General features: G+C 38.5%; 1 protein-coding gene across 1 annotated transcript in view; it reads right to left on the bottom strand.

Annotated features, from left to right (window-relative positions):
• Positions 1-20,946, bottom strand: part of LOC136157381 (transmembrane protein 180-like) — a 39,410-nt gene that overhangs the window by 14,065 nt on the left and 4,399 nt on the right. The window contains exons 2-6 of the mRNA XM_065919289.1: positions 19,990-20,164; positions 17,718-18,443; positions 10,899-11,053; positions 7,982-8,065; positions 3,895-4,017 (exon numbers count right to left, since the gene is read on the bottom strand). Coding sequence (XP_065775361.1) covers positions 3,895-4,017; positions 7,982-8,065; positions 10,899-11,053; positions 17,718-18,443; positions 19,990-20,139 — 1,238 coding nt within the window. The 5' untranslated portion in view covers positions 20,140-20,164. The remainder of the gene's footprint in view (positions 1-3,894; positions 4,018-7,981; positions 8,066-10,898; positions 11,054-17,717; positions 18,444-19,989; positions 20,165-20,946) is intronic.

Genomic DNA, 20,946 nt, shown 5'->3' with positions numbered 1-20,946 from the left:
TTGATCAACACAAGCTGTAACAAAATTCCAGAAGGTTATTTTGTGGGTATCAACAAACTGATCATAAGTTTTATACGAAAAAGATGAAAAATAGCCAATGCAATACTGAAAAGGAATAAAGTCAATGGATTGATATTACTTGACATCATTACTATAAATCTAAAGTAATAAGACACTGTGTTGTGTCTATCAATATCTGAGATGATGGACATTCACGAAACTTGTGACAATCATTTCCTGTTGTATGTAAGACAAATCATGCTTTTCACCTTAAACTTATTCAGTGCTCTATGTCAATTATATTTCAGTAAAACTGGGAGAGAAAAAATACACTGTGATATTGACAGAAGAGCAGACAATCAGATCAGTGGAGTAGAATGGAGAGGCCAGAAATAGTCCCACATAAATACAATCAATTGATCTTTGACAAAGGAGCAAAGGCAATAAAATGAGGAGCAGGTATTCTTTTCAACAAATGATATTAGAACAATTAGACATCTTTATGCCAAAAACTAACCTAGATATAGATCTTTTACCTTTTACAAAAATTAACACAGAATGGATCACAGGAGTAAATGTAAAATGCAAAACTATAAATTCCTAAAAGAAAGAAAAGAAAATCTAGGTGGCAATGACTTTTTAGATACATCATGAAAGGCACAGTACATGAAAGAATCATTGATAGGCTGGATTTCATTTAAAGTAAAAACTTCTGGTCTGCCAAAGACACTGTCAAGAGAACGAGAAGACAGGTCATACATGGGAGAAAATATCTGCAAAAGGCATATCAAACAAAGGACTGATATCCAAAATGTACAAAGAGATCTTAAAACTTAGCAATAAGTTGTTACCTGACTTAATCAGGTTGTTACCTGATTTAAATATGGGCAAAAGACACCAAAGACATACAGTTGGCAACCATGTGAAAAGATGTTCCGGGTAATACGTCATTAGAGAATTGCAGGTTAAAATGAGATACCACTATACACCTATTGGAATGGCCAAAATCCAGAACACTGACAATACCAAATGTTGATAAGGATGTGGAGAAACAAAAACTCCCATTTCTTTGCCAGTGAGAAATTAAAATGGTATAGTCACTTTGGAAAACAGGTTGGCAGTTTCTTAGAAAATGAAACATATGTTTATAATATTATCCAGCAATTGTGTTCCTTGGTCTTTACCCAAAGGAGGTGAAAACTTATGTCCACACAAAAACCTGCACATGCTGTTCATAGCTGCTTTCTTCATAACTGCCAAAACCTGGAAGCAACCAAGATGTCTTTCAGTAGGTGAATGAATAAACAAGCTAGGGTACATCTACACAATGGGATATTTATTCAGTGCTAAAAAGAAATTAAGGCTTCCCTGGTGGCTCGGGCAGTAAAAAAATCTGCCTGCAATACAGAAGACCCAGGTTCAATCAGCTGTCAAACCATGAAAAGAAATGGAGGGATCTTAAATGTGTACTACTAAGTGAAAGAAGCCAGTATGAAAAGTATGATCCCAACTGTATGACATTCTGAAAAAGGCAAAACTATGGAGACAGTCAAAAGATCAGTAGCTATCAGTGCTGGGGGGAAGGAGGGACTGATATACAGAACATAGAGGATTTTTAGGGCAGTAAAACTATTCTGTATGATACTGGAGTGGTGGACACATGTCATTGTCCATATATCATTATTCTATGGGTTACTTGTCAAAATCCATAGAGTGTGTAACGCCAAGCACAAACTCTAATGTAAACTATGGACCTTGGTGATAAGGATGTAGGCTCATGGATTACGTGCCACTCCGGCTGGGAATGCTGAAAGTGTGGGAGGGCAGAGAATTTATAGGAACTCTGTGTACTTTCTGCCCAATGTTGTTGTGACCCTAAAACTGCTCTAGGACTTCCGTGGTGGTGCAGAGGACAAGAATCTGCCTGCCAATGCAGGGGACTCGGAATCGACTCCTGGTCTGGGAAGATTTCACATACCAAGCAGCAACTAAGCCTGTGCTCCACAACTACTAAACCAATGCTCCAGAGTCTGTGAGCCACAACCACTGAAGCTGATGAGCCCCAGAGCCCACATGTGGCAACGGCAGAAGCCGGAGCAGCCTAGGGCCTGTGCTCCTCAACCAGAGAAGCCACCACAGTGAGAAGCCTGTCTACTACAAGGAATGGTAGCCCACGCTCACTGCAGCTAGAGAAAGACCAAAGAAAAGCAAAGAAGAGCCAGCGCAGCCAACAATAATAATAAGCAAAGTGAAAAGTGAAGTTGCTCAGTCATGTCCGACTCTTTGTGACCCCGTGGACTGTAGCCTCCCAGGCTCCTCCATCCATGGGATTCTCCAGACAAGAATACTGGAATGGGTGCGTTGCCATTTCCTCCTCCAAGGGATCTTCCCAACCCAGGGATTGAACCCAGGTCTCCCGCGTTGTGGGCAGACGCTTTACCCTCTGAGCCATCAGGGAAGCCCAATAATAATAAAGAATCCTTTTTTAAAAACTGCTCTAAAAAATGTCAGATAAACAAATGAATAAATCCTCCGCTACCTCACCATCACCATTTACCTCGCAGTGAAACCAGAGCAATAAAGAAAGGCTGCAAGGACCAGTGGGTTTGGTCTCCACCTGCTCACTCTGCTCCAGCCACACAGGGAGCCTCCTCATCAGACCGAGTGCCAGACCTGCCACACTTCAGTGCTTCTGCACTCACTGTTCTTTCTGCCGGGAACACTCCTACCCGACTCCTACCCGAGAGCACCCTGCTTCCCTCCCACCTTCCTTCAGGTCTTTATTCAAATGTCACCTGCTTAGTAGTGAGACTTCCCCATCACCTTATGTAAAAACGCAGATTTCCCCAAGCCTTCCCATCCTTCTTGTTTTATTTTTCGCCAGAGGATTTCTTACCAACTAACACACTGTGTATTTTACTTAGCTAAATTCTTGTCTGCCTCCCTCACGCTAGAACATAAGTTCTGTGAGGGCAGAGGCTTCTGTTGTTTTTGTTCCCTGCTGTTCACTGCCTTATCACGGAGCCTAGGATGTGGCAGGTTCTGGACAATGTTTGTCAACTGAATACATGAATACCTTCATGAGCGTTCTCTCATGCTTCCAGACATTTACCACACTGTTTTCTCTGCCTGGAATGACATTCCTCCAGGTTCAGAAGAGAAAATGCACTCAACCTCCAAAATTCAGCTCAAGAAACTTTTCTTTTGCAAAGGGCTCCCTGACTTAAGCAGACAGAAGTAGGTAGGAACCTCTTCCCTGCATTGCCACAGTGTCCCGTTACCACCAAAGGTTGCTGGGGCCTTAGATAGTGTTTTGCAAGCTGTGGGGCTCCATGGAGACTCCTTATTTATCTTGTATCCCCAGCACCTTTGAACCTGGCAGATAACAGCAGGCCCTCAGAAACATTTGTGGAATGAAATGATAAATGAGTGAATGATATAGAAAAGCAATCCGTATGCAGCTTAGTGTGAATTATGTAGACATTTGTAGCATACATAATTTAAAGAATACCCTTAAAGGCTTCCATGATAGTTCAATTGGTAAAGAATCCACCTGCACTGCAGGAGACCCCAGTTCGATTCCTGGGTCAGGAAGATCCGCTGGAGAAGGGCTAGGCTACCCACTCCGGTATTCTGGCCTGGAGAATTCCATGGACTGTATAGTCCATGGGGTCCCATCAGACACGACTGAGCAACTTTCACTTCACTTCACTTCAAAGGTATTCCTACTGAAGGTTGTTTGACATTAATATTTTTTATTATAGTTTACTCACAACCTGTAAGTTAATGACTTATACTGTCCAAAGTCTGAGATATCACCCAGTCATCAATGTAAAAGGTTGAGTTTGCATTCATATTTCTATTACATTATTCCAAAGTGTTTTTTTACTCCACCTTTTGTTTGGTTTTCCGTATCCAAACTGGTTTAGCCTTGAGAGTATCACCATGGGAGCTAAAGACTGAGCAGGTTTGGTAAATAAAGCATTGATGCCAAAGACCATGGAGGAAAGGGGTGACCTGGAACAGAAAAAGTAGCATAAGTCTACATCACACACCAATTACTTGTATGTGTATATGTATGTGTATACACACTATGTATATGTGTACAAGTATCAAGGACCTTTCTGACTATTAAGTCCTCCTTGAGCCTAAATAGACAAGAACAGAAACAATCTATAAAATGCTGACCATCATCTGATAATGCACAGTTGTCATAAACCTCCATTGAACAAGTCTGTTTTTCCAACAGGATTTTTTCACTTTCTGCCTCTGAGTCACATTTTGATAATTCTTGCCATATATCAAAGGTCATCATTACTATTCTATTTGTTACAGTGATCTGTAATCAATGATCTCTGATGTTACTATTGTAGTTGTTTGGACATTTCACTTTCATTAGCAAGAAGGAATTTTTAAATTAAGGTATGTACATTTTTAGACGCAATGCTATTGCATACTTGAAAAACTACAGTATAGTATAAACATAACTTTTATATGCATTGGAAAAACAAGAAATTTGTCATTTGCCTTAGTGCCATATTTGCTTTATTGCACTGGTCTGCAACTGAACCCACAATACCTCCAGCAACAACATGTATTATTTCACATAAGCACCACAACAATCCTGTGAGGAAGGTATTATCACTCCTGTTGTAGGGCTGGGAGGACAGACTAGCTTCTCCACAGACACACAGCTAGCAACTAATAGAACTGGGATTCACACCTAAGTCTTCCTCCTCAAATTTTATAAAGGATTACTTTAATACATTCTCAGTGAGAATCCTGCCATACCACTTTTTGATAATTAAGTTACAGCATATAAAATAAATCAAGGGCATTGCCTGAATAAACTGAAATTTTGTCCATGTTTCAACCAATGATGGAAAACTTGCAGCTAAGGAAGAAGAAGAGAAAAAAAGGGGGAGGTGAAGAAAGGGAAGAAAAAAAGAAAAGGAAAGAGAAAAGATGAGGCCAGAGAATTGGAAGAAGATGGATCTGACCATAAGAGCTTGAGTTTCATCCTTAGTTCTTCAATCTGTGCTTACATTACCCTGGGAAAGTTAACTCCTCAAGAGTTTTAGTTTCCTAAAAATGAGGATAATTATGATTTCATGATAATATAAGAAGATAACTGCTGTCAGTATCCTCCATTAGACCATCAAAGTCACAAGGACAAGGGTTATATCTGCTTTGGCTCTCTGATTAAGTTCTTATCTGACATGATCAGGACAACAGTTGACTGAAGCAAAAAAAAAAAAATCATTTTCAGAAGACGAGACATTGACCATTCTATTTCAACTTAACTATATTCATTTACTTAGCTTTTTTTTTTGAGTACAGGTCCACTGATCAAAGTGCTGCGCTATCTTTCTGGCACGTACACTATCCAAACAACAGGATCTATGGTTTCTACCATCAGTTATAGAGAGAACCTAAAGTTATTTGCAAGGCATTCTGAATACAGAATACTTTTAGATTTTTCTATTTCCCTAAACATTTAAAGTTCTCAAGACATCATATTTAGCAGTAATTCTTTTATACTTTATGAAGTCTTTCTAAAGCATTCAACTTAGTTTTCATAGAAATGTTTAATTTCATACATAGATTTCCTAAGTTTATAAAATATGTGTAACTACATGTAAATATGGGGCTTCCCAGGTGGAGCTAGTGGTAAAGAACCTGACTGCCAACGCAGGAGACATGAGACCTGGGTTCGATCCCTGGGTTGGGAAGGTCCCCCAGAGGAGAAAATGGCAACCCACTCCAGTACTCTTGCCTGGAAAATTCCATGGACAGAGGAGCCTAGCAGGCTCCAGTCCATAGGGTCGCAAAGATCTGGACATGACTGAAGCGACTTAGCACAGAACAAATGGAATTATAATAGCAATTGCATCTGACATTAACCAATTTGAAACAAAAAGTACTGACTCTTGATAAGGATACAACTTATGGGAGCAGAAAAGCATATGTCTCTTCAAGAATAGCCATTCAGTCAGAAGAATCCAGCATATGCATAGGAGAGTATGTTTTTAGAAGGGATTTGCTATTACAAAACCTGCCGTATTGTATCCCTAGCATTGACCACAGGTTCTGACATACAGGAGGCAATCAATAAATATTTTTTGAGTCAGTAATATCCATCACACACAGCTGGTATGAGACTTGAATGAGCAAAAGCCATACAGTGCTTGTACACACTGGCATTTGGTAAATATCGGTGCCCTTCCCTTTCCAACTGTTTGAGGGATTTTATTCATGAGTACCCAGTTTCATTCAAAAAGAATTTGAGTGCTAAAAGATGTTTACTGACATTTCTTCTTGTTAATTTATTTTTTTTAACTGATTTAAGTCTGTTATTTTTCTAGGCATCAGGGACATAGTTCTGAAACATAAGGAGCTCACCTTCTTGCTCATCACTCCAAATATGACTTAGCAACAAACTCAGAAACATGGAAGAAATTATTTAAAGGAGAAATCACCAAGTTGGCAAAGCTCCCTTCAATTTAAGTACATTAAGAGACATTACTTTGTCAACAAAGGTTCATCTAGTCAAGGCTATGGTTTTCCCAGTAGTCATGTATGAATGTGAGAGCTGGACTCTAAAGAAAGCTGAGGGCCAAAGAATTGATGCTTTTGAACTGTGGTGTTGGAGAAGACTCTTGAGAGTCCCTTGAACTGCAAGGAGATCCAACCAGTCCATCCTAAAGATCAGTCCTGGGTGTTCATTGGAAGGACTGATGCTGAAGTTGAAACTCCAATACTTTGGCCACCTCATGCGAAGAACTGACTCATTGGAAAAGACCCTGATGTTGGGAAAGATTGAGGGCAGGAGGAGAAGGGGATGACAGAGGTTGAGATGGTTGGATGGCATCACTGACTCAGTGGACATAAGTTTGTGTAAACTCCGGGAGTTGGTGATGGACAGGGAGACCTGGCATGCTGCAGTTTGTGGGGTCGCAAAGAGTCGGACACAACAGAGCGACTGAACTGAAGAAAAAAAAAAAAGGCCATGCGGTTTCTACAAAGCTAATAAAGACTATGCTGGTCTTAAAATAATACATTCCTCTCTAACCCATAAAATAGGGCACATATCAGAAAATATGTGCCAATCAAGTGAATTTTATGGCTGATCTAAAGCACTTATAATAACCATACTGAAGAACAAAACCTCTCATCATCAGCTTACAATTTTTCAAGTAAAAAAAGGATAATATGGACCTTGATTTTCAATTTCAATTCTTGTGATGCTACAGAGTAAAGGTCACTTTGTCTGATCATCCAGTGCAGTACAGTAAGTCCCCTACATACGCATGAACTATGTTCCAAGAATGCATTCATAAGTCCAACAAAGTTAGCCTAGGTACCCAACTAACACAGTTGGTTATATAAGACTGTACTATAATAGTTTATAATACCTTTCACACAAATAATACATAAAAAACAAACACAAAACATAAAGAAAGCATTTTTAATCTTACAGTACCACAGCTGGCATTGAGTGAACAGGCAAGAAGAGTTACTAACTGGAGGGGGGAGAAGAAATGAGACAAGATAGAGCTGAAGGATTGTCAGCAAAGGGAGGGCAAGCTGAAATTTCACTTAGCCTGAAGTTGATGGAATACATGCACATCTTTGAAAGTTCGCAACTTGAAGGTTTGTACGTAGGGGACTTACTATATTATAAAATAAAGCTATTTGAGGTTTCATTTTGGTTTCTGAGATTTAACCTTGTTGTAGCACCAGCCATATGAAGCTTTGGGATGAAAAATTACCATGTGCTTTCAAAAGCAGGGAAAAGTTGCCCAGGGTGAACAATTATGAATATCTTATTATGTTCTGCTCTCTGACTTCCAATGCTGTTTCTTATGACCATCTCTCAGTTATGTGATTTATAGTGGCAATATAACTGAGATACAGAGATACTAATATGTTCTTCCTCCATGTGATATCTGTATAGCTAATATTTGAAAAATATACTTACTGCCGATTGAACTTCAGTAAGTCTGCATCGACCATGTCAGCCAGTGGCAGATTAAATAAGCAAAAAGAAGCTTGCACAATCACCCTAGAAACAATTTTAAAGCACACATATGAAAATTCTATAACTAGGAGACACAAATTTGTTTAAAAATCAAACATCAAAGTTGACATTTGGTTTGCAGAAAAAGAAAAATGAAATAATATGCTATAAAAATAAAAATACATTAGGCACACACTTCTATCCTCCCAGAATGTATCTATGAATATATAATTCTATTTTTAAAATAAAATAAATACATTTTGAAAAATTTACTATGCTTTTTACTCATTCTCAGTTGACTACCTGTTTTTTAAATCTGCTTAAATCTTTGATAACAGAAGTACAGGAGATATTTTAAACTTTTTCTCAGTTTAACTTTAAAATCTACTGCTTATGTTAGCTAACTGTTTATCATAAGCTAAGGAAAGGTATATTATCTTCTTTTATTTCTTTTGCACAGTCTTTGTCCCATGCAAAAAACAATGAGCTAACTAAAATATTGTATATGTAGTATTTAATAACATAAATTCCAGGGCTTCTCTGGTGGCTCAGTGGTAAAGAATCCTCCTGCCAATGTAGTAGACTCAGGTTCAATCCCTGGTCTGGGAAGATCCCATATGCCACACAGAGAAGCCAAGACTGTGTACCACAGCTATTGAATCTGTGCTCTAGAGCCTGTGAGCCACAACGACTGAGCCCCCGAACTGCAACTACTGAAGCCTGAGAGCCCTAGAGCCTGGGCCCTGCAACAAGAGAAACCACCGCAATGAGAAGCCCATGTATGGCAGGTAAGAGTAGCCCCTGCTTGCCGGAACTAGGGAAAAGCTTGTGAAGCAACAAAGATTCAGCACAGCCCAAAAATAAATAAATAAATAAATATATATATATATATATATATATATATATATATATTTAAATTCCAATATATTTTAACTGGAGAAGCACTTAGAAAGTCTTCTAGTTCAACATCACACCCAATACAGAAATCTTTTGGAATCAAGAGGAAAATTAAGAACTATTAAGAGACATAAAACATTTTAATTATGATAGAAGAAAGAAAATGGGGGAATGGTTTAAGCAAAAAAAGAAAAAGCAAACAAAAATTTTCATTCTAAAAATCACTATTAAAACGTCTTTTAAATATGGTATAACCAGAGCTACCACTGTAGATTTACAGAATATTTATCTATATGGGGTTCTAAATCTTCAGGTTTTACAGAGATCAATACTTTGAGTTAATTACTATATTTGCCACTTCTGATTTACTCAAAAATGCAGTTAAGTCTTCTCAAATTGTTCCATCAGGGACCTGGAGTTAGATTTATTAGTTCATTCACCCAAAACACATTTTCTAAGGACCAACTATTTGTAGGAACTGTAGTAGATGATGGGGCCACAGTAACAAGAAACTAGATCTTATTCATAATAAAGCTCAGTCCAGTGGGGGCCAAAGATAGTCACAGACAGGAGGATCAATGCTACAGAGATAAGCATGGGGCATTGGGGTCATGTAGGAGGGACACCTAATCCAGGTGAGGAAACTGAGGAAGGCCTTCCAGAAACCACATCCCTGAGCTGCAGCCTAAAGAAACACTAGGAGAGAGCCAGGTGAGAATGGTGAAAGCTTTTCAGGCATAGAGTGGGGCACGTTAGACACGGAGGTGTTTGAACCTGACACTGCAAAGTGCTTCTCTAGGGCAGGAGTTCGTTGTAAGTGGAGGAGTAACAAGAAATGAAGATGTCGAGGTAAACAGGGCCTGTATAACAAAGGGCCTCATATGTTATCATATTTTGCATTATATCCTGAAAGCAGGGAGAAGCCACTTCAGATTGTTAAGCAAAGGAATGACATGCTATTCTAGAAGCAACTGGGGACTAGGGGCAAGGGGACCATGTAGGAGGTTATATGGAAATCCAGGTAAGAGATGACGAGGACCTGAGCTAAAGGAATTGCAATGGGAACAGAGAAGGGATGGATTCAGGACATCTAAGGGAGCTAAAAGTACTAATAATTGGTAGCTTATTAGATTCAGGAGACAAGAAAGCGATGGCAAAGACAACTTCTCAGTCTCCGACCCGGGAAACTAGATAGATGGTAGAGTCATTTCCCAAGATGGCAAAGAACATCTTTGGGGGATAAGATCTTTATTTGGCAGCAGGATTTACTAAATGATGCACTTAACAGGTTAGAAAGAGGAACTTAACTTTACTACAAAACTTAGCATTAGAAATCTCTGCAGAATTGAAACATGTAAATTATCATACGTGAAACGAATCGCCAGTCCAGGTTTGATGCATGAGACAGGGTGCTTGGGGCTGGTGCACTGGGATGACCCAGAGGGATGGGATGGGGAGGGAGGTGGGAGGGGGGTTCAGGATGGGGAACACATGTACACCCATGGCAGATTCATGTCAATGTGTGGCAAAACCAATACAACATTGTAAAGTAAATAAATAAATAAAACTGAAAAAATAAAGAAAGAAAGAAAGAAATCTCTTCAAAAATGAAGACAGAAAGATGGGCTTCCCTGGTGGCCCAGTGGCTAAGCCTTCACCTTCGAGTGCAGGGGGTATGGGTTCAATCCCTGATCAAGGAGCTAAGATTCCCATATACTTCCTGGCCCAAAAACCCAAAACATAAAACAGAAGCAATATTGTAACCAATTCAACAAGGACTATTTTTGGTTAAAAAAGGAAAGAAAAAAAAAAAAGACTCCACATTTAAAAAAAAAAGTTCCCCCCAAATAAGAAGACAGAGAAGTATAATGACTGCCTAGAAATGAATACTAAACACATTTCGGATCAAAGATGTTTCACTGCTTAAAAGGAAATGGCACGATCTACTGTAATTTGGGGATTGACACTGGCATTTACTTACATGATAACAGTGAGATACAGAGCCAAAAAGTAATAGTACTGCTGTCCAAGAAGCAACATGACAATGGAGGCTGTTCCTTCTAGGTAGAATGAAAATAAGATAATCTTATAGTAACCAAACTTCCTCAGCCAGGACTGGCTGATAAGCACAAGGCACTGAAATGGAAACAGATTGACAACATTAAGATGGAATCCAGTGAAACAGGTTTACTCTTCCTGATAACAAAACAAACATTCTCAGCAAAAAATAAATTTGCTTCTGAATCAAAGTATCAGTTGAAACACACAACTAATACTACCTATCATGGTTAGAAGTGTTATTATCCGTTTATACCCATAAAAGTTGACTAACATACTACAGAAAAACAAAGAAACAGCTATTATTTCCTATAAAATAATAAAAGTGGGACAAAGTGGGAAATAGTTTCATACATTTTTATTTTCACACTAACATGAGGAGGTTTTACTAAAACCAACTATGAAAGAACCATCACTTTGAAACAACCAGCATTGCTTCATTGTAATGTGAAAAGGCCAACTCAAATCTAAAATAAATTCAGATTTTAAAATTTGGGATTAAAGCCCAGAATTCACCTCGCACACAGTAGTGAATAGTAAAATAAACATTTTACTATTCTTCTTAGTAAGAATTTCAGATATATCTGAAATGTACTTTTTTATCCTAAAATCAAGCACCAGAAATTAACAATAGTTTATGATTGTATCGACATTTCTTCTGTTCATGCTTCCTGTCTAATGTTATGCATTTTCATCTTTCTAATAGATTCATGTTGAGAGTTCAATCCCATTTTTGCCTGCATTTCTTGCTAGAAATGAAAAGGTTCATTGTTCTAGACCAAAAAGTTAGTGCTAAATATACATATGTACATTAACAAAGATTAGAAGATACTTTTTGTTTTCAATAAAAAAGTACACTGTTTAGACCTGAATCACTTTCACTAACTAAATGTACATACAATTAGAAGAGAATTTTTAATGATGTAACTATAATAACAATATTCTTTAACAAACATAAGGGTTTCCCCCTCTGACTGATTTTTTGGTTTACTTTTCTACTTCCAAGGAACAAGAGCGCTTTTTCTGGATAGTAAAACGGTGATTGAGAGGATCCATGCCATTTCTCAGAGTTCTGTAAGATAAAGTATGTAAAACAGACCAAGTCCCCTTATATTCCTATATATAACAATAATACTATAAATTTACACAGTTCCACATTTTGAAATGAAGCTTCTTGTTCTCAATCTCCAACACATAAAATACTATACAAGATATGAGAGTAATACTCTAAGAAACATGCGACAAAGTGGAAAGTGCAAGATTTTGAAACCAGGTTCTCTAGTGTCAACCACAAATTGGCACTTGCCGCGGGTGCTCACCATCTACCTCTAAAAGGATGAAATCAGGTTCTCTGGAAGCTGCTGACCTCCAACACCCCCCTGCAAGGTTTAGAGTGGAGAGCAGAAATGAGGCACTCTGTGCTCCCAGGAAACTGGCAGGACAAGTCTTCAGAAGTTAGACATTCTCAGGAGCTGATTTTATCAGTCAAATTCTTGTATCTTCTCATACCTAGAAAAGCACTAAAATCCTTCATGGTGACGACTGCTTTCTGTGACTAGCAGAAGCTTCATGAGACCAGCAGAAACTTTCTAAAAAATAAGCATGCTTGACTGTATGTACTCCCCCTTTACCAAAATCACATATATACTGTCCTCTACCTCTTTGGAACAGTTTCTCAGAGAGCTACCTGAGGTGTTGTCTCCTGGGCAGCAGTCCTCACATTGCCCCCAATAAAACTTAACTCGCACCTCTCCTGCTGTGCATTTTTCTTAAAGTCCACACTGGCTCTGCCACTTTTACCAGCTTACTTTACCTAAGAACCATTGCCTCCCTCTAGCACTCCCCCTCTGTCTCTGTCTCTCTCATCATACAAAGTACTTAATAATTGGTAGCTGTTATAATTCTGTCCAGTGTAAAAACACATGAGCCAATGAGGAGTAATATAACAACAGAAAAAGAGACTACTTTTGCTTGTACTAAAATACAGCTTTCCACAGACTGAGGATTTTGGCTCTCCATTCATGTGTTTATTAAGTAGAAGCTCGAGAATAATGTGTCCCAGCACAAGTGTTGGCAAACAGATGCCAAAGAAGATTAAATCGAAACAAAGACAAAGGCAGTGCTGTGTTTACAGTGAACATTTAATAAATATTTGCTGTACTGAGATTTAATAATAAAAGTTAACATTTCTAGAGTGTCTATTTTGTGCCAGGAACTGTTTCAAGAACTTTGTATGCCTTACAAAGTTAATTCATTTAATTCTCATTATAATCTTTAGGCACCATTTTTATTCCCATTTTACAGAGAAGGAAACTGAGACACAGAGAGCTTCAATAATTTAGCCAGGGCCACACAGCTAATAAGAGGGAAGGCAGACCTCTCCCTGGGCAGTCTTCATGCTCCTAACCTATTTACTATTCTACCTCCTGGAGGTGAGTGGGATGTGGAAGAGTCACAAGCCTATTAAAACAGTTATTACAGAGAAAGAACACTTCCTCATTCTTCTTTCCTTTCATTTATTCAACTCCTTAAAAGAAAGCTATGGGGAAGACACTCTGAGAAAATGAAAATACAGCGCCTAGCCTTCATTATCAGAACCAACAGGCAGTGTGTTAAAGTGACCCAGCCAAAAAACAACAGCAAATTCCAAAGAGCTGTCTGATTTGCCCCCAATAATTTATAGGTGTCACTTTTCTAGAAATCAAGAATAAAATTTAAGGCAATTTTGGATTTCCATTTTATAATGATTTTTTTATTGAGATCAACAGAAACACATATGTGAGTATGAAGGTTTGAGAAAAGAATCATCGAAATCTTTTGGCTATACTTCTCTTAAAATTTAGTAGCCATGCTATCCAAAAGTCTACAAGCAATAAATGCTGGAGAGGGTGTGGAGAAAAGGAACCCTCTTACACTGTTGGTGGGAATGCAAACTAGTACAGCTACTATGGAAAACAGTCTGGAGATTTCTTAAAAAACTGGAAATAGAACTGCCATATGACCCAGCAATCCCACTTCTGGGCATACACACTGAGGAAACCAGATCTGAAAGAGACACGTGCACCCTAATGTTCATCGCAGCACTGTTTATAATAGCCAGGACATGGAAGCAACCTAGATGCCCATCAGCAGACGAATGGATAAGGAAGCTGTGGTACATTTACACCATGGAATATTACTCAGCCGTTAAAAAGAATTCATTTGAATCAGTTCTAATGAGATGGATGAAACTGGAGCCCATTATACAGTGAAGTAAGCCAGAAAGATAAAGACCAATACAGTATACTAACACATATATATGGAATTTAGAAAGATGGTAACGATAACCCTATATGCAAAACAGAAAAAGAGACACAGAAGTACAGAACAGACTTTTGAACTCTGTGGGAGAAGGTGAGGGTGGCATGTTTCGAAAGAACAGCATGTATATTATCTATAGTGAAACCAGCCCAGGTGGGATGCATGAGTCAAGTGCTCGGGCCTGGTGCACTGGGAAGACCCAGAGGAATCGGGTGGAGAGGGAGGTGGGAGGGGGGATCGGGATGGGGAATACATGTAACTCCATGGCTGATTCATGTCAATGTATGACAAAACCCACTGAAATGTTGTGAAGTAATTAGCCCCCAACTAATAAAAAAAATAAAATAAAATAAAATAAAATAAAAAAATTTAGTAGCCAAGAGAGACTGGAAGAAAATATTGCTGAACATACATCTAAAAAAGCACTTTTACTGGGGCTACAGAATATATCGAATATATAAAGTACTCTTACAATTCAACATTATACAGTTCAATTTTTAAAAATTTGAACAAATAATTTATCAAAAAGACAGGTGTGTGGCAAGTAAGCACATTAAAAGATACTCAACATCATTAGCAGTCATCAGGAAAATGCAAATCAAAAGAATAGTAAGATACTGCTGCTTCACACCTACTAATATGGCCAGAACTAAATAGCCTGATATAGTACTGATGAGAAGGTGGAACAACCGGAAAACTTTATATTATTGGGAGGGATATAAAATGATACAACCACAGGTTGTCAGTGTCTTCAGTAAACATCCACCTACCATGCAGACCAACCATTCTACTTCAAGGGGTTTATCCAAGAGAAAGAAAAGAATGCGTCCATACAAAGACATGAATGTTCATAGCAGCTTTGTTTATAATAGCCAAAAACCGGAAACCCAAATGCCCATCAAAAAGTGAATAGGTAAACAAACTGTTATATATCCATACAATGGAGTATTATTCAGCAATAAAAAGGAGTGAAATATTCATAACCACAACAAGGCGACAGAAGAATCCAGGCCAAAAAATACTACATATTATATTATTCCATGTGTATAAAAATCTAGAAAATGGATAGAGTTAAAGGGACAGACTACCAAGAGGCACAAAGACAATTTGGAGAGCAATAGGTATGTCTACTGCTTTGATTGTGGTGATAGCTTCATGGTGCAGACATAGGTCAAAATGTACCAAGCATACAGTCTAAATACTCTCAGTCGTTTACTGAGAGTCAATCATACCTCAGAGAAACCATAACCAAAAAACTACCTTATTTGAACTCATACATATTTATTTTTTAAAAAATGTAATGTACTAAAATCGACTGTAGTGGGCGTTCCGTGGTGCCCTAGTGGTTAGGATTTCTGGCTTTCATTGCTGCGATCTGGGCCCAGTCTCTGGTTAGGGAATTGAAATCCTGCAAATTGCATAGCACAACCAAAAAGTTTACAAATTTTTTAAAAAGTAAAACTGACTGTGGTAATGGCTGTACATGTCTGTGAATATACTAAAACCCACTGAATTGTATACTTTAAATGGGTGAATTAGTAAGTATGGTATGTGAGTTACATCTCAATGAAGCTGCTTAAAAATACCCATGTGTGTGTGTGCTCAGTCGCCCAGTCCTGGTTTTTGTGACCCTATGGACTGTAGCTCGCCAGGCTCTTCTGTCCATGGGGATTCTCCAGGCAAGAATAGTGGAGTGGGGTGCCATTTCCTTATCCAGGAGATCTTCTTCCCAGGGATCTAACCCATGTCTCTTGTGTCTCCTGAATTGGCAGGCAGATTCTTTACCACTGTGCCACCTGGGAAGCCTCCAAATAGCTATCTACTCTTTAAAAAAAAAAAAAAATTAGGTAAGAGTTGAACAAACTTGTTTTTGCCTGGAGAAGAGGAGATACTATAGGCAAGTACATGATTAAAAGTGAGAATGTATATATAGCCTAGAATCTGACAATAACTAATAGAGACAAGAATTCAAGCAGCTCCCCATTCTGGGTCATTGAACACAGCAACAAACAGCTTGAAAACTCTCAAACTGCCATTAAGGAAGAATATAATTTTATTATGTACACACAGTACCTGAGACTATATCGCTAAGCCAAAACTGATACTTTATTTGGTAATCTCTGTTAAACAGACCATGACAAAATCTTAAAAGTGCACAACTTTAAGGGCCTCTGAGCCTCCCTTTTCTCATTTGGAGGGTCTTTCTCTCAAAGGTATTTGTCAGGTTTGCACAAGATAATGGTAGTTGGGATTACACGAGATAATGTATACAATGTACTTGGCATAGTCCCTGGCACACAGTAAGCACTCAAAAAATGTGAGTTCTCAATATTATGGTATATACAGTAACCAAACTGTGATAAAGGCCTTGAGCTAATGGCAGAAAGGCAAATTCTATCCCATTTACTTTGCTTAAGAAGGTGTGGCAACACTTAGAACATTTCAGAACTATTTCTATTCCACAGGGCTTAAATCTTTGTAAAAGTTAGTAAATAGTAAAAACTCATCTATCTAAATTATTCAACTTACTCTCTGAAGAGTACAGATTACAGATTTTAATTGTGAAAACAGGAAAAATCTATATCATAGGCTAGGTCAAGTCATATTTTTGGAGGATAGATTTAGGTTAAGGGAAGCAATTTTATTCATGAGTTCTCCAAATCGTGTAAAAAAACAACAGGCTAGTATATTTTTTGAAGAAAGACACACCCTCTACAATAACGGTCATGGTCATGGAATTTTACTAACACTCTGGAATTCTAGGACTTAGTTTTTTAGCCAAGTGCTTTTGAAACCTGGCTTCAGGAATCCATGATCAAATAACTCTTCTTCCTTCTAACAGTCACAGGAATCTTAAATATCAGGATAAAGCAAAATGACATGTTCACAGGAACCCATGCATTTTCTTCCATAGCTCTGCAGAAGTTTAAATGAGGAAGCTCAAGAGAACAAAATTCAAAAGCTAAAATATTAAAAATATCATAGTGTTCAGCTTTTATTGGGTTTTCCTTCCTTTCTTCTTTGCATCTCTTGTTTCCATCATATTCCTACTGAATCTTGTCTAATGCAGGGAATCTGAAGCTTTGGGCCACTTAATAAATCTGAATCATTTTTTCATTACTGATACAATCAGGTTTTTAACTCTCAGCCAGGTAAGTTCTTGTTTAGTTGCTAGGTCATGTCTGATTCTTTTGCGATCCCATGGACTGTAGCCCGCCAGGCTCCTTGGTCCATGGGATTTCCTGGGCAAGAGTACTGGAGCGGGTGACCTGAAAATTGCCATTTCCTCCTCCAGGGGATCTTCCGGACCCAAGGACTGAATCTGCATCTCCTGAAATGGCAGGCGAATTCTTTACCACTGAACCACCAGGGAAGGCCCTAGCCTAGGAAAGAGTTATATCTTTAATTCCTTTAGGAAGATACATGAAGAATCATTACATACCTGTGGGCAGATAAAGCTTGCCCCATACATGATGCTCCTTATGGAAGAAGGAAGAACATCCGTGGGAATGAGGTTATCAACAAATATCATCATGAAGTTACTGAAGAAGGTTAAATGGAAGACTTGGAAGAAATTCACTATCAGAAAAAGGCGAAAGTTTTTCTGGGTCAAGATTTGTCTCATCAATGAGACAACGGAAGTCCAGGGGAGATCCTGTACAGTTTCTGAGAAAAGGTTTTCCTCGGGGCTTCTTTTAGGTTCTAAGCGACTCAGGTGGCACATGCCAGTATAAAGGCTGGCAGTGGCCAAAATGGCAACAACAACAGCGATGACCTGAAAATTGAGCAAAATTTCCATGTTATCAGAGATGAGGCCACAGAAAAGGATACTGGTAGATCCTACCAATGACGCCACTTGGTTGATTTTAATAAGCTTAAGCCGACTTTCGTATCTAGTGAAAATTTCTGCAAACAGTACACACTGGGCTTGCTGAACAAAGGTAAGCGTGCTGTCAAAAGCACATAATGATACCACCAGGTGAAGCCCACTAAGCCAGTCACCTTCATGATAGTATTTCCAGGGGAACCAAGGAAGCAGGAAGGCTGCCGCATATAAAGGGGCACCATACAAAACAGAACTGTGACGATTGGAACAGCAGTCTGCCTTAGAGTTGTTGTGAAAATACCCCGTCAGGTCGTTAAGAGCACTCCAAATCATTAAAATAATCTAGGAAAAAAAAAACAAAAAAAAAACACAGGATTATTTTAGTGTAGTTTATACCAATGAAAGTAACTTGAATTTTTAACTAATATGAAGTAACCAAAGTTGATCAGTTGGAAAAAAAAAAGTCACTGCTTCCAGAATCAGCAGGAAGTATACATACTGAAAAAATGATGACAGCTAAGTGAAGTCGCTCAGTCGTGTCCGACTCTTTGCGACCCCATGGACTGTAGCCTACCAGGATCCTCAGTCCATGGGATTTTCCAGGCAAGAATACTGGAGTGGGTTGCCATTTCCTTCTCCGGGGGATCTTCCCGACCCAGGGATCGAACCCGGGTCTCCCGCATTGTAGGCAGACGCTTTACCGTCTGAATCACCAGGGAAATCCAATGACAGTAAATACTACCCCAAAACCAGAGTGCATTCACTTTGTGTTTAGGCACTGAACACGTTTTTACACGAATTATTTCATTAAATCCTTAAAACAACCCTATGAAGCAGGGACTATTCTTATCCTTTCTTTATAAGGAAACTGAGGGTCAGAGAAGTTAAGCAACTTTCTCGGCTAATAAATGACTGAGCCAGGGCCTGAACCAAGGCGGATGACCCTGGAGTCCATGCTTTCAATCATTATGCTACACTGTCTCCCCACAAGGCACACGGCCATGCCTTCGCAAAGAATGATGGCCTGTCTACAGACCATGGCACGGTTTTACATAATTTCATTAGGAAAGGTTAAAATATTAGTGTTTGCTATCTCAAAATGGAAAAAAAAAAACACTTATTAGATCAAGGATGTTGTTGTTAGTAATAAACAAGTAACATTATAAACCATATGGGTTTTTAAGACCATGAACTCTATCCATCCTGACCACCTAATTGGTAATGAGTTACAATACAATGTGTGAATATATGGGCCATTTCAAAACACAGAATATCTTAATAACAATTCTAATTTTTCCACATAAGGAATTTTTCCAGGTAACCAAAAATGTACCCGTTAAACTCTAAGCTGTCATTGTTTACTATAATTGGGATATAGTTGCTTTGCAATGTTGTGATAGTTTCCACTGTACAAGGAAATGAATCAGCTATATGTATACATACATCCCCTCCCTCTTATCCACCTCCATCCCACCCATCTACCTCCCCAGAGAGCGCTGAGCTGAGCTCCCTGTGCTATACAGCAGGTTCCCATCGGTTATGTTTGACACATGGCTCTGCACATACGTCAATCTAAATCTTCCCATTCATCCCAACGCCCCCCTCATTGTGTCTACACGTCTTTTCTCCACATCTGCATCTCTATTCTTCCCCTGCAAATAGGTTCATCTGTATGATTTCTCTAGACTTAACACATATGCATTAAAGCTGTTATAAGTTATCATCTTTTAAAAGTCTCTTTGCCCTTAAACAGAGGATCTTGGATGTAGATAACTTTTTCTTGATAACTCTTTCAACTTGTGAAGAATCAGCTTTTTGGAAAATCACAAGGCACAACTAGAAGGAGAAGCTGTCCTGAAGTAAAAGGACGACAAGGGCTCCATCTCACCTGGGCTTGGTAAAAGGCCACTTCTGAAACCTTGTACAGATGTAAAAAAAGCTTTACATAGTAGAAACTGAAGACAGAATTTAGCATTTCAGTCCCTAAGGTTATTAGAGAGAATGCCCAAGCAATGGGTTTGATATTTAAAAATGTCATTTTCCATGCAGAGGAATTCTTCTTCCTTTAGTTTAAGAAAAAAAGAAATAGTTAACATTCACTACTTGTGTACAAGAGCTGATTTAGCTGATGGGTGACAAAATTCCACCAGATACTAGTTAACTTTAGTTACATCAAAGTCCAAAAGCACTAGGTGTGAATATGCAACCAATTTAACACTTTACTTTCTTAATCCACTTATTCGACAATTTTTGAGATGTTGCCAGGAACACTGTTTTGCATAGAGTGTGGCTTTACTTGAATATATATTTTAATATCTCTTCTAATTTATAAAAGTGAAATATATCAAAGAGTTTAGAAACGTTTAACTAGTGACCAGGGAGATATGTTTATGGCATTATTATCCTCCCTACTTGGGAGGGCGCAACAGAAAAAAACAATGAGGTGACATCCTTAAGTAGTGTCTGAGAGAAAGAATAGAAGCAAGCCTTTCAGCTTAGTATAAAGTTGTCCGTTCAGTAGTATAGACTTGCGTTGGGAGATTCATTTTTTATCTTCTCTTGTTGATCTTTTGATTCTCTTTTGATCTTACAGCCTATGTAACTTTGGCCCAAAAGACACAGCGAACAGGGGTATAGAAAGAACCCATTTGATCCTTGCTCTCATGTAAACCTTCCTCTTAAATCCAGCCTATTGTTTTACCTGTCCATGGATTTGATTTATCCAACTGGAAAGCAGGAAAAAGTTAACCAAGCAGGAGGTAGGTATAGACTCGTCTTGCTTTTTTAATCTTGACTATAGTTTTAAGATAACACCAGAATTCTGTTTTATAATGGTGTGTGCATA

Source organism: Muntiacus reevesi, chromosome 2 (assembly GCF_963930625.1).
Source record: "Muntiacus reevesi chromosome 2, mMunRee1.1, whole genome shotgun sequence".
Taxonomy (NCBI): Eukaryota; Metazoa; Chordata; class Mammalia; order Artiodactyla; family Cervidae; genus Muntiacus; species Muntiacus reevesi.
This window is presented reverse-complemented; position numbering and strand designations above follow the sequence as displayed.